Here is a 13,474-nt window from a genome sequence, read left to right on the forward strand (position 1 = left end):
AAGCCTCCATAAAAGCCCAAAGGGACAGGGTTTGGAGAAGCTTCTGGCTTGGTGACCCCCGGCAGATGCGGGAAGAGAAGCTACCGCCCCTTCCCATGCGCCTTGACTTAAATGCAGCTCTTCTAGGAATTAAAGCTTTTTCTAATAAACAGGTGATCTACTGAGTTAACTGGTTTCCTAAGTTCTGTAGCCACTCTAGCAAACTAATTGAACCCAAGGAACCTTTCATTTCTAGCCTGTGGGTCAGAAGCAGAGGTGACAAGTTGAATGTGACCCTGGTGCTTGAGGGGGGTGGGCAGTCTTGGGGGACTATGCCCCTAGCCTCTGGGATCTGATGCTCCCTCCAGGTCGACAATGTCTGGAGTGAATTTATTGCTTGGTGGCGTGGAAGAAAATGCACATTGGCAGTGGCGTCAGAATCCTACCATCTTTTCTGCTCGACACCAAATGTGGCTCCCACAAACTCCGTTTATAACCCACGGGGGTTCACACTGCTCCATGAGCGAACTGAAACTGGTGTCGGGTCTAGCATTCTCCAGAGTTAGGCTGGTGCCACCCCCTTTCCTGGCTTTCTTCCCCCTCCTGCTGCTTGAGACCTGGCTCTGGGCCCCTGAGCTGGTTCAGCGCATGCGTTCTGATGGTCTCGTCCCCAAGCCTTAGCTTCCTCTCCTGGGTTCAGTTCTCATTGGGCCGAATGAGCATGTTGGGCTAGAATGATCTTTTAGAACTAATACAAGGTGCTAAATTCTCAAGTTGGCCTGGGATCCTCTTAAACACTTCTGGTCTGGAGAACCCCTACACATCCTTTAGGCCCAGGGGAAACATCACAAGCCTTTCAGACCTTCCCAAGTAAAATGAAGACATTCTTGTTCTGTGCTACCCATAGGACTTTATGCACAGTTCTGCTTCGACTTCAGGCACTGGCTGTTTTGGAATTTGGGACCCCTGGACACTCAGAATTTTTTGAAAGAAGGACTCTGGGCGGGATCATTACAGAAACTCAGGAGTGGCCTGGCCCAGAGTGGCCAAATGAATGAATGCATGCATGAGTAAAACAATGAATTCCTCCGTTCATCAAGTTCATTCTCTTCAACATCCTACAATCAGAGTGCTCGAGGTAAGGAAGAAAGGAGAGGGGCCTCCATGGTACCCAGAAAGGAGCTCTGGCTGCCTAGCTATCTTAGTCCCAGGCCCACAGCTGAAGGCAGTGGTGGGCACACCCCAGGGGGACCTTAGCCACACTGGTAGGTTCTGTCCCCAGGTCACCTAGCATTTTGTCCTCTGGATGTGGGGACAGGGCTGAGGGTTGAGGTTTGGGCAGAAGGAGCCTAACCAGGAAAGTTCTTCCTGAGCCTAGCTCAACTAGCAACGAGAGAGTGAGGTGTGCCCTGTACTCCTGGGACCCTGGGGGAAGGGGCCAGATCTGGCTTCCCTGGCCTGGAGAGCCTGTGCCTGGGACTAATTGGCTGGCCCTCCTTCCGCTGCTGGGGAAAGTCTTGGCTAATTTGCCGGAACGCTCTAGTTAAATGCCAATTAGGACGTTCTGTCCACTGCTCTTTTCCAATATATTAATAATGTAATTAAGCATTTATTGCCTGTGCAAATTAAAAATTAACTTAAACGGACAGCCTGGAAAACTGAGGAAGTGACCACTTAAACAACCAATTTGCATCTCATTCGAAAACCAGCATCTAAACAGTCTAGGGTGCTGGTTTGGCCTCCCAGCTAGGGGCCCAGCCAGCTGCCAACAGCTGCTGGCTCCTTCTCCACGCCTGATTCCCCGATTCTGCCTGCCCCCGCCTCCACGCTTCACTGGATCCTAGGTGTGGAGGACGGGCTTCAGCCCAGATGAGCCGGACGGAAGGACCACCTTGGCCTCCAACACCCACTCCCCCACCCCCCCGCCACCTTCCTCAGGGGCAAATGGTGTGGATTTCAGTGAAAGGAGATGCTACTGGTGATGATGGGGGGGGGGGTGTGACCCCCTGCCACTCCCACCCAAGACCGATTTGTCCTGCATTCCAGCCCAGGAGATGGGAAGCAGATGGTGCTGGAGTTGGGAGGGGAGGTGACCAAGGAAGGAGGAGCCCTTCTCTGCAACCAGTCCCCTGGAGAGATGAGTAGCTGGGTCTCTGGCAGAGAGAGCTGGCAGGGGACAGGTCCTGGTGGTCTCCTCGAAACAAAAGATGAAAGGATAAAGCTCCCCATCTCTCCCCTGTCCCCAGTCTGTCTGACATGACAGGTGTGCCAGTGCTGGTTCTCTCCTCCAAACAACAGCAGGAGGGGACTTGGCAGGAAGGAGCAGGACAGCAGGGAGTGGGCGAGAGGGGGAAGTGTGCTGCTGTGGGGCAGGGAGGCAGGGACTAGGGCCAGCCGGGGTGGGGTGGGGGGAGGGCTGCCTCAGCCAGCCCCCAGCCTCTCAGGCTGTGTGGCCTGAAGGCCTCCCCACTTGGGCCTGCCAGTGCTGCCCACAGTCTTCCCGGGGGTGGGGGAGGCTTCGTGGCAGCTTGTGCGCTGGGATGAGGTCTCAGGCAGGCCCCTCACACCAGGGACGGGGTCCTGGAGGGGTCTGCGTTGCTATCCCAGAACACGGGCCCCCTGGTGCGGGGTGGGGTCTCCTTTCCCTTCACTTCCCTGCCAGCCTGTCTCTAGCTTGACCCTGTCCCCACACCCATGGCTGGGGACCAGGGCACAGCCTCCGTTGGAAGGTGAGGAGTGACACAGACAACCCGGGTTGTTTTAAACACTTTATTTATAAAAAAGTACATTTTTTTTCCTCAGTACATTTTTCAACCCATCTTTTTTTTTTTTTTTTTTTAATACAAGTAAAAGGGGGTGATGCAAACACCCACCCTGGGTCAGAACCAGGAGAACCTGCTGGGCCGTCCCCGGGACCAAAGACGACACGGTGACGAAGAAACTGAAGGCAAGGTAGCGGGTTGCAGTCAGAGGTGAGGAGTGGCAGCTTCTCCTGGATTTTTGTTTCCATTTTATACAAAAAGAGGAAACCATTGTTTTCTGGCCTAGAATCCTGTTCCTCACAGCAGGGGTCAGAAGAGCAGCAGCACCAGTGGGACAGGGGCTCCTCTGGCCTTCCGGTGGGACAGCAGCAGCGAGAGGCCCCAGGACCCCAGGGCCTGCCCCCCTGGGGCGCCCGTGGCCAGAGCAGGGCTCTCTGTGGGTGCGGGGGCCTGGGAGGGTCCTGCCCAGTCCTTCGTAGGAGCGGGCTCCTGGTGGCAGCTGGGCTTCTGAGGTCTGCCCGGGCCCCTGGAGGCCTGCGAGCACCCCCCCCCCCCGCCCCTTGGGTGAGCTGCTCACATCCACCAAACACAATTCCCGATTCCTCTGCTCGGAGGATGGCAGAAAAAAATTATTGCACCAGTGGCTTGGGCACATAGGAGGAGGTTGGCAGAGGGGGCACAGGTCCAGGGAAACGAGGCTCCCATGAGTCTCTCTAATGGCCTGAGCACTGGGAATTCACCTCTCTCCTGTGGGGCTTTCAGCAGGACCAGCCCAGTCCTCGGCCACGGCCGTGCGTGCGCACCTGTGCATGCCCAGGGCACCTGTGCTTGGGTCTGTGGGGGGTGGGGGTGCCCCGCGCATGCATGGACGGGGCTGGAGGTGGCTGTGCGCGCCTGCTCACGATCACCAATCCCATGCTGCTGCTTTTCAGCTCCTTCTGATGAAAGGGGACTCAGATGCTTTTACACATCAGAACTATATCAAAATCTTAAATGGGTAGGGGTCAGGGGGTTGGGGGGCCAAGAACAGGGAGGGTGACAAGAGGCAGGGTGACAACTGGGGGATGCCTTGGCACAAGGAATACCAAGTTTATTTCATTTCCAGCAAAGGCAGAAGCTCAGCTCATGCTGGGGCATGAAGGAGAAGCGGAGCGTCCTCGTCTCCGTTGGGCCAGGCCTCCCTGCCGCCAGCGGGCTGTGTCAGGGAGCCCAGCAGCAGGTCCCACCTTCCCGCAGACTCGAGGTACAGAAAACCCCACCTCCCCAGGCCCGAGTGCCAACCCCCGCCTGCCTCGTGCCCGCCTTCGGCCCCGAGTAGCAGCTGCCTTGCTGGGAGTGCCGCTGGGCTCCCGGACAGGCAGCAGCCTCCCACACGGTCCATGCATGTGGCATGGGTCCCACAGTTTGTGCTTTGCTTGGGGGGAGGGGATGGAGGTGTCTGAAAGGGGACTCAGTGCTTTGGCTGGGCTCAGGGGCCCTCCTAAGTACATCATAGAAGGAGGAACAGGGATTGGCAGTGCAGGATAAGGGAGACACAGGAGGAAGAGTTCTTTGTTTCATGGTTTCCAGAAGACAGAGAATGCCTCTATCAAGTAAGCCCCCGGGCACAAGGAGACCAAACAGGGGCCAGAGTGCCGTGTGGTGGGATGTAACATGGAGAAAGCCCTCTGCCCTGCCAGGAGAAGCAGCCCAGCTCCTCCACACCCCTCTGCCCTGTGGCTAGAAAGACCTCAAAACGTTCTCCTCCAGCTCCACCCCATCCAGTACCCCCAGTGCCAAGAGGGGAGAGCTGCCCCAGGGCTGGCATGGCTTCAGACTTCTGCTACGTGGCTACTGGGCAGCCAGGGCTGGGGTGAGGGCAGTGGGGGCCAGGTGAGGGTGGCCCTGCTGGTGGGCCCAGGGTTGCCAGGGCAGAGACAGAGCTGGGCAGGGATTCAATAGCAGCACCAGGGAAGGGAGGAGGGGGTGCTGGGGCTCCCTCGGGAAGCCTATGGCAGGGTAGGTCAGTGCCCCTGGGGCACAGAGTGGTCTGCTGCCTGCCCCCCCAACACTTGCCATCCCACAGAGCCCTGGACAGCCTGGGTTGAGTTAACTGGAACCCTAATGGGCAGGCATGAGCCTGCCTCTCCCATCGCAGGGTCTTTCCTATCCAGAGTGCTGGGGGGACCAGGGTGGGCAGATGGAGGAACTGAGGCACTTTGAGCTGGGGGAATGGAGAGGGCTGTACAGACAGGAAGCCCTCGTCTTGGGTGACTGATGGGGACCCAGAGCCCCATTCAAGGAGGGAACCTATAACTCAAAGGGAAAGCTTCCCTAAGGATCCCCTACCCCTTCCCCATCCCCGAATGGAGACCAGTTACAGCTGAGCAGGGAGGGGAGAGAGGAACGTGGTGAGGGGTGAGCAGGAGCTCCTGAATCTGGATTCCTCGTGACCCCACTCCCCTTGCATTTCCGGCAAGCCCAGAACATCTGCATTGGACTTGGCAGGTAGGCTGCCCACTGTACTCTTCGTGCGTGTTTGCAGAGCTTCTCCTGTCGACTCCCTTCCCCACTGACTGGTGGTACTCGGTCACCTCTGTCACCTGGACATGTTAGGGACCCCCAGCCCTGACTCTCCAGGGGAATCAACAGTTACCAGCACTTGACAGGTAAGGGAGAAATGGGAGAAACTCCCCTGCCGAAAGAAGCATTATGGGGCCAGCCTGAGCTCCTAGGGTAGAGGCTCCAGGGAGCTCTGGTCTCAGCTGTCCCTGCACACTTCTGAAGGCTGTCCCCACCCTCCACTGGGAGGGGAAAAGGTTGAGCAGAGAGGGGCGGGCCCCGGCGCTGTCCAGCCTGCGAGGGCATGTAGCCCCGGGGGAACAAAGGGCGGACATGAGCGGCAGTGTGCATGTAGGTGTCTGTCATGCATTGGTAGAGGCATACGGGAAGTGTGGGTCAGGGTCCACCTGGAGCCCCACTGTGTGGGGAGCAGATAGGGATCAAGAGGAGAGACGTACCAGAGCTGGGCCAACTTCATTCTCTGTCGGCCAATGAGGAAAAAAAATGTAAAACCAACCTCGCCAGGAAAATACACTGCCCAAGGCCCTGGGTGGGGACCTCAACTTGATTCACTTAACGAACAAGACAACCCTGGGTGCTTTGGAGAAGCCTCTCCCTGCCTCTCTGGCGCAATGGCCGTCTAGACCACGGGTCTAAGCTCCCGGCTGCTCATGGCAGGGAGGACTGGGTTCCCTCTCCCTGGGAAAAGAGCAGCAGCAGCTGAGGGTAGGGCGGGGCTTTTCCCCTTAGAGCCCCCTCAGCCCTCCACCCCCAGTGGGAAGGACGCAAACAGATTCCAGTGTTGGGGGGTGGGGGAGGGCTGGCTCCCCAAACCCTGGAGGGGTGCCCAGGTACACAAGACGAGAATAGGGCTCCCCACACAGAGGGCAGGCGGAGGGTCAGGGGAGAAAAGGTACAGCAACACCAAAGCCACAGTGAACACAACAGCATGGGGAGGGCCGGGGACAGGGAGGAAATCAAAACCAAGCCAGGTCGTGTGTGCCCTGGGCTCCCCGCTCCCCAGGAGTGTGGAGCTGGCTTTGGGCAGCTGGGTGAGTCTCTGTTGAGCTCCCAGAGGAGAGGGCACGGGGGTGGGCAGGGGGCGTGCGGGTGGGGGCTGGGGAGGAAGAGGCGCAGACAGAGGCTCTGGCGGTGGAGGCTACACGTACCACTCCTTCTTGGAAATGAAAGATCCGTCGTTCTGAGAAACCATGTTCTCGGCCAAGTCCAGCTGTTCGGGGTCATACTGGTAGCCCAGAGTCCGGTCCCCGTAGCCATCCTGACGGGCCTCCGCCTCATCCACGGTGAAGTAGGGCCGCTTGGCGTCCTCGTCGTATTTGGGGTGGGGACCGCCCACCTTGCGCTCGCCCCCTCCGCCGCCCTCCTCCTCCTCCTCTTCCTCGTAGCTGCTCCCACCCAGAGGGCCGGGCTTCTTCTCATCGTCCGAGTCATCTGGGTACTGCAGGTTCTGGGCCATGGGCGGGTGGTGCTGGGGGATGCCCGCCTTGCTGTAGCCGTTGCCGTACACGTGCTTCTTGGTGCTGTAGTCACCCTTGAAGGTGTGCCGGCGCCGGCGCAGGGCCACCACAATCCCGCCGACCACGATCACCACCAGCAAGATGCTCCCTGCCACGCCCCCAATGATGGCCGTGGGCACCGGCCCGGCGCGCCGCCCGTGTTCAGGAGGAGACGGGGTGTAGGGGAACTCTGGGTGAGGAAAAGACATGGAGGGGGACAGTGTCAGTGTCTGTTCCTGGGGGGAGTCGGCAGGGGTGGCAGGAGGCAGGGGATGGAAAGGCCAGGAAGCAGGGGGTGGAGGGGACGAAGCTTAGAAAAGTTGAATGACCTGCCCGAGGCCACCAGCCAATGATGCAACACCAGTTCGTTCTTTTGCACAGAGAGCCTGCGCCGGACACCTGCAGGTCACTGGGTGCCCACGTCTGATTTCACTGTGCTCCCTAGGGCACACGGAAGAGGACAGGGTCCCAGGCTGGCCCCAGGGACGCCCTGTGAGTGCCAGAAACCAGGGCTGTGGTTCTTGGCAGCGGTCTGGCCCTGCAGAGCAAGGTGGGTGCTGAGAGTACTGCCAGCCTGGGCCAGGGGCAGAAGACGCTCAGCGTGGCTGTGCACGAGTGAGGTGCGAGCGCACATGCACACACATGGCGACGACGCATACACACGAGGGAGTGTGCCAGGGCACACCCTGGCCATCATGGCAGAATGCGCGTGCAGAAACGTGCACCCCAGTGACAGGGTGGAAAGGAGGAGGCAGGAGAGGTAGAGGGAAGAGAAAGGAAGCAGGAGGTGGGAGGGAAGGCTGATTGGGGGAGCGCCTGTGCTGTCCCTTCCCTCTCCTTACAGGGCCTTCCTTGCCAGAGGCCGAAGGGGGTCGGAGGGCAGGCAGAGGGAGGCGGTTCTCAGCACCACCACAGGGTGGCACCGGAGACCACGGCTGACCTGGGTCAGGAGCGCTGTGGGCAGGTTCTGGGGGAGCCTGGGAGGGCTGCCAGGCTGTTCTAAGCCCTCCTCACTCAGGCCCAGGCAAAGGTGTATGGTTAGGGCATCTGTTCTGGTCTCCGGGAATCGGTTCCTGCCAGCTCACTCCCTCAGTGGGCATCACCCGCTCTAAGGGAACCTGCTCTTCCTATGAGCCCGTTCCGTCCTTCCAGAGGGGAAGCTAGCCCCTGTGTGGGAGTGGGTGGGGTGCTGCCTGCAGCAGGCAGAAGCAGGCCCGAGACTAGAAGAGGAAAGGACTTCTGGGAGTCCAGGCTGGAAGGCCTAATGAAAACAGAGGCCCAAAGAAGGGGAGGCCATTTATCGGCAGTCACATGGCTGAGCAGGGACCACCCAGATGCTCCTGTCCTGGCCTCTCCACCAGGAAGGAGTTGGCAGAGAGAGGCACAGCCACTTGTCACCACTGTGTCCTCCATGCAGGTCACCAAGTGGCTGCCCAATAAATATTTACTGAGTATTTGTCCTTACTGCCCACTTCCAGAACCATTTCCCTGGAACTTCAAGCTTCTCCTGCTTCACTAGGTCCCATCTGTTTACTGCCTTTAAAAGGGCTGCACATGGCTCCCCTACAAAGTGGGAGTTGCTTCCACAAAGCGTGCCCGAAAGGCAGCTATCAGGAGCCTAGCCTCTCTGCTTTCACCCTGCCTGCTAACTCTTCAGTTCTCACCTCTAACTTACCTCATCACTTCACCCATCCATGCCCCCATCTACTGATCTATCTACCCACTGGTCCATCCACTAATCCAACCATCCACCCACCCACTCAACCATCCATTTACCTATCCACCCCCTTAAACATCCATCCATCCACCCACCCACCCACCAAGCCACTAAGTCATCCCCCTACCTATCTACCCCTCTATCCAGCCATCTGCCTCTCTACCACTCCATCCATCTACCCAATCAACAAACATCTACGGAGCATCTGTTTTGCTGGTCACAGAATACAAGAAACAGCCTCCCAAATGACACCCTTAGAGACAAAGCAGCATGCAGACAGTCAAGGGCACTGGCAGACAGGGGCCTCAGGAGTACAGGTGAGGGAGAACACTGTGGTCTGGAGCTAGCAAAGGCTTCTTGGAAAAGACTTATGCCAAGCCTTGAGGATGGCAAGGACTTGGAGAGGCCAAGAGAATAAGAAAGGCATTCACATGGAGGGACCTACCTTTCCTTTCAAATTTTTCCATCTAACCCTGTTAGACTCTTCCTATTCAATGTTTTATCACTTCATGCCAGGTAGGAGATTCCTGTAGGAGATTCCTGAATCTCCCACCTCCATTTGGTCTCTGTCCTTTGAGTCGCTCTGTCTACAGTCACCAGGTTAATTTCCAGTGTGTAGACACTACCACTCCCTTCTTCAAAGAGTAGCAATGACGTCCCCACTGCCTGCGGACTTGATCTTGGCTATGGCTAACTCTCCAGCCTTGCCATCCAAGTTGGTGCTTTACTGCAAGCCTCTGCTCGTGCTGTTGGCCCTTCCAGGAATGCCCTTCCTCATTCCCTCATGCCCATTTCCATTCCTTCAGTTTTTGAATGGCTAAAGGTTTTTTTTTTTTTTTTTTTTTCAGGAATGAGGAAAGAGGAGAGGGGTTGGGAAGTGGCATCCCCATGATAATTTGGGACTGTTTCTATTCATGTATGTTATAGCTGTGTGAGTCTAAGTTCCACTATATTTTTACACTTTCTGCGACGGCAGAGATCCAACGAAAAAATAAAGCTCTCTGACGTTTTACTTGACTAGACTGAATTTTTTGGGCCCCACTAATCAGGGTATGGTAGAGTTTGGTGTATTAACCTATTTCGTGATTACAGCTTGTGTCCCAAATTAGTCTGTAAATTCGAATTCAGAGTAAATCTAGAACCTGAGGACTTTCCGCCATCGCTCCGTCCCTAATCCAAGCCACCATCACCGATCACTTGCATTAATTTTTTAAATATTTATTTGAGAGAGGAAGAGAGCGAGAGCTTGAGAGAACGAGTGGCAGGAGAGGGAGAAGCAGATTCCCTGGGGAGCAGGGAGCCTGACACAGAACTTGATTCCAGGACCCTGGGGTCATGACCGGAGCCGAAGGCACACACTTCACGGACTGAGCCCTCCAGGCGTCCCTGTCACGTGCATTATTGCAACAGCTGTCCAACTGGCTTCCCTGATTCTTCCTTTCCCCTCTGGAGACCCTTTTGAACACAGCAGCCACAGAGATCCTGTCAAATCTGAAGAGTTTCAAATGTCCGACATGACCTGGGCCTCTCTGCTCCCACCTCTGATTTCATCTCTTGCTTTCCTCCTGGCTCACTCTGCTCAAGGCTTACCCAGGGCCTTGGCACCAGCTGCCCTGTACTCCGGCAGACTCTTCTCTAGATGTCCCATGGTCACCCCCTCACCTCCTTCAAGGCCTGGCTCACACTTCTCATTGGGATCCCCTTCTCGCCGAGGCCTGCTCTGACTGCCCTGTTTCCAACCGCAGCTCATGACCCCTGCCCCAGCCCTTATGTCGCCTTCATCCTCCTCCTCTTTGCTCCGTGTCACTTTCAACAGGACCACGTGATTTTTTGAATGTGGTTCCTCTGTCGTTTGCAGTCTGTCCTTCTGTACTAACTCCAGAGGGACAGGGACTTGGCCTCATTGAGGTACTCCCAAGAACCTCACCTGCCTGGCAGGTGGCCAGAGATCAAGAGTATTTGTTGAATGGATCGTTAAGGCAAGGCTTGTCTTAGAGGTGAGCCTCTGGGTGTCTTTCCCTTCTAGATCCTTTTGTTTCACTTTTTTTTCCCCTACCCCTCAGCCCTAAGGAGGTTGACTCTTCCCTGAGGATCTTTTGGGAACAAGGGGGAACCCTGGTCATTTTGGTTGCTTTGCGTCCAGGCCAGTCTAGGTTAGAAGAAGGGCTTAGGTGACCTCCCGGTGTTGCAGACGGATTTCAGATGCCAGGTGAGGGTGCAGAGGGAAGCGCTCTGGCCTCAGGAGATGGGGCTGGAAGGCCGGAAAAACTACAGTTCCCAGGGTGCACAGCTGTGGCCGTAGGGAGGTGGGAAGGCCTGAGGTCAGGCTCTGGGAAGCCCTGTCCTCCCGAAGTAGCCGCAGCAGCTGTGCAGCGTATCATCGAGCAGGGCCTTGTCATGCTGGAGCTGGACCCCAGCCCTCCCAGGGGCCCAGATGTAACCACCTGCACACTGCTGCCATCCACCAGCCAGGCCTCCCGTGTGCACACTCAGCATACAGACAGGCGCCTGCCGGCTTGCCAGAGCACGTTTGCACACTCAGAGGCACACACCCACACTTATGCCCTGGCACATGCCATTGCAGGCTCATACCAAGCTCACACATCCCCTCCGTTCCAGATGGACCCCGAAGCCCCACCAACATGTGGTGGTGAGAACTCCCAGTCTAAGAGGAAGACCCGTTTCCTTCACCCTGCAGTGGTCACCCCCAGTGGATGAGTTTGCGACATCACCAGAAGTGGGAACTGGGGCAGACACCCTCCTGATCTGCCCCTGGAGCGGCCTGGAGACTCTCCTCCAGACAGCACCAGTCCAGGGCTAGACACTGCCCCATCTAGCCTCTTTATAGTCTGGCCAAGGCCATACCCTGAGCACCTCTCCCCCACACTCACAGAGGGAGAAGGGAGCTCGCTGGTTTGTTTTGGGACTACAGGGCTAGGAAACTGCTCCTCAGCACTCAGATCCTGGAAATGGACTCGTCTGAGGGACCCAGGCGCTGTGGACACGTACACACAAATTCTGGTGCGTCCTTCCCCACCGGCCCCGTGGCCGCAGCGCAGGCCTGCTGCTCTCCATTAGGGACACGCTCACTGTACAGCCCCTAACCAGTCCCCTGGTGCCATCCACACAGCCTCTCAAATGCTTGGTCTAAGCCGTCTGCCTCCCCACGCCGCTTCTCTGCTGAGAACCCTCCAGAGAATCCCCTTTGACAACACAGAGAAAGGCCCACTCCTTCCATTCCTGCCCACTCGGCTCCCACAAGCTTCCCCTGCCTGTGAACCCCCATCCTCCCATCACTGCCCACTCACTCATCCCTATAGAAACAACTCAAATGCCACCTTCCCCAGAACCCAGGACCCTGAGAAGCCTGTGCTAAAGTGTGTCCGTGTGGGGGCAGTGCACTGCACATGCGTGCCCTGCACACGCTCGGGTCTTTGGCGCACACCCTGCTGCCCGACACCTCCCCCCGACCCCAGCTGCTCTTCATTTTCCTCTCCAGATGCGCCCAGGGCAAAGCTATTACCCGAACGGATGGCCAGGATGAAAAATTAAATTTCCACTTATCTGTCTTGCTCATGCATTCCCTCCTGACTAGTGGGGCTTGGAGCCCAGGGCATTGCTGCGCCCTTCGGATGGGGCCCCCAGAGAATGTGACAGACACTAGCTGATGCGGGATGAGGTCTGGTGGTAGCGGCGGCTGCTCGGAAATTGTCCGTGAGCCCAAGAACTCGCAGCTCCGAAATGGCTCTGGCTTCCTGGCTGAGCCTCCAGAGGGGATGCGAGAGCTTCCCTCCTTCCCTCGGGATGGCCAGTGAAACCGCTCCTGGGACCACCAGTGAGTGATTCAGTGAGCGTCATGCTTCCTTGGCTTCTGCCTGACTGGGCTGTCAGCAGAGTGTCCCTATGCAAGGCCCTTCTCACCACTCCTGCATGTGACTTTGGTTACCCCCCACCCCCTGGTCCCGCTCAGTATCTCTGGGGAGCCCAGGAGGAGAGGCTATGTGCCTCCTCCAGTTGGAGCCCTCGGCAGCTTGGTCCCCCTGCCCACAGGGCCAGTGAGGCCTGACCACAGATCCCATGCGGGGCACCCCTGCAGCCATCAGCGCAAGGAGATGGCCCGCCTCCACAGCTGGCTTCTTTCCTCTGTTTTGTAGTCCGGGCCTGACAAGTGCCCCCTTCCCTTCCTCCCTGCTCCTGGACCTGGTGACTTTGACGAGCAACTCTGCACTCCCGGGCATCCCACATCTCCTGAGCTTTGGGAGAAGGGAGTCTCTACCTTTGCTGGCCCAGCCCTGCCTCTGGGGTGGGTAGCACTCCTTGGCTCCAAAAGCCTAGAAGGGCCTCTGGCTGGTCCACTCATGCCAGGGGCAGGATCACAGGGAAGGTGGGGGGGTGGGGGTCACTGCTCCCAGGTTTTTCAGTTTCCTCCCCTGATTTTCTGGTTCGCAGCTTCCCCAAGGAGCCTGAGTGGTGGAGGCTGACACAGTGGTCCCCCATCTGGGGGTGGGGTGGACCAGGGTGCTGGTGGCCCCCCAGTGGGGAAGGTACTGCCACCCAGGGAGGGCTTGGCATGTGCAAGCTAGTGGAGCAGGCATCTGGCCTGAGCGAAGTGTGATGATCTCTGTATGACAGACTGACAGGCACAGCCACAGGCACACACAGCCCAGGCCCGTCCGCGTGACCCTCCTAGGATACGACTCGCGGCGGCGTGGTCATGCTCCCTTACCAATACTCCTCACTCCTCATCCTTGTCTGCACCGTGGCCCCCATGGCCAGAGCTCGGGCCCCTGCAAGGCTCCTACTGAGCTCGACCCACATTTTCTCCAGGAGCGGAGAAGCGTGTGAATCTGCCCTGACCTCCAGCCCAGACCCGAGCCTGGAGGACAGGCTGCCTTAGCTTTCCCCACATTCCTCCTCAGCCAGTCAGAGAGCAGAGGGCAGGGGGTTGAAGAGAGCAG

General features: G+C 57.6%; 1 protein-coding gene across 1 annotated transcript in view; it reads right to left on the reverse strand.

Annotated features, from left to right (window-relative positions):
* Positions 1–2,734: 2,734 nt before the first annotated feature.
* The window catches only part of LOC309840973 (nectin-1), a 62,153-nt gene continuing 51,413 nt past the window's right edge, over positions 2,735–13,474 (reverse strand). Inside the window, exon 6 of the mRNA XM_082683679.1 lies at positions 2,735–6,989. Coding sequence (XP_082539805.1) covers positions 6,442–6,989 — 548 coding nt within the window. The 3' untranslated portion in view covers positions 2,735–6,441. The remainder of the gene's footprint in view (positions 6,990–13,474) is intronic.

Source organism: Mustela nivalis, assembly GCF_964662115.1.
Source record: "Mustela nivalis genome assembly, chromosome: 9".
Lineage (NCBI taxonomy): Eukaryota > Metazoa > Chordata > Mammalia > Carnivora > Mustelidae > Mustela > Mustela nivalis.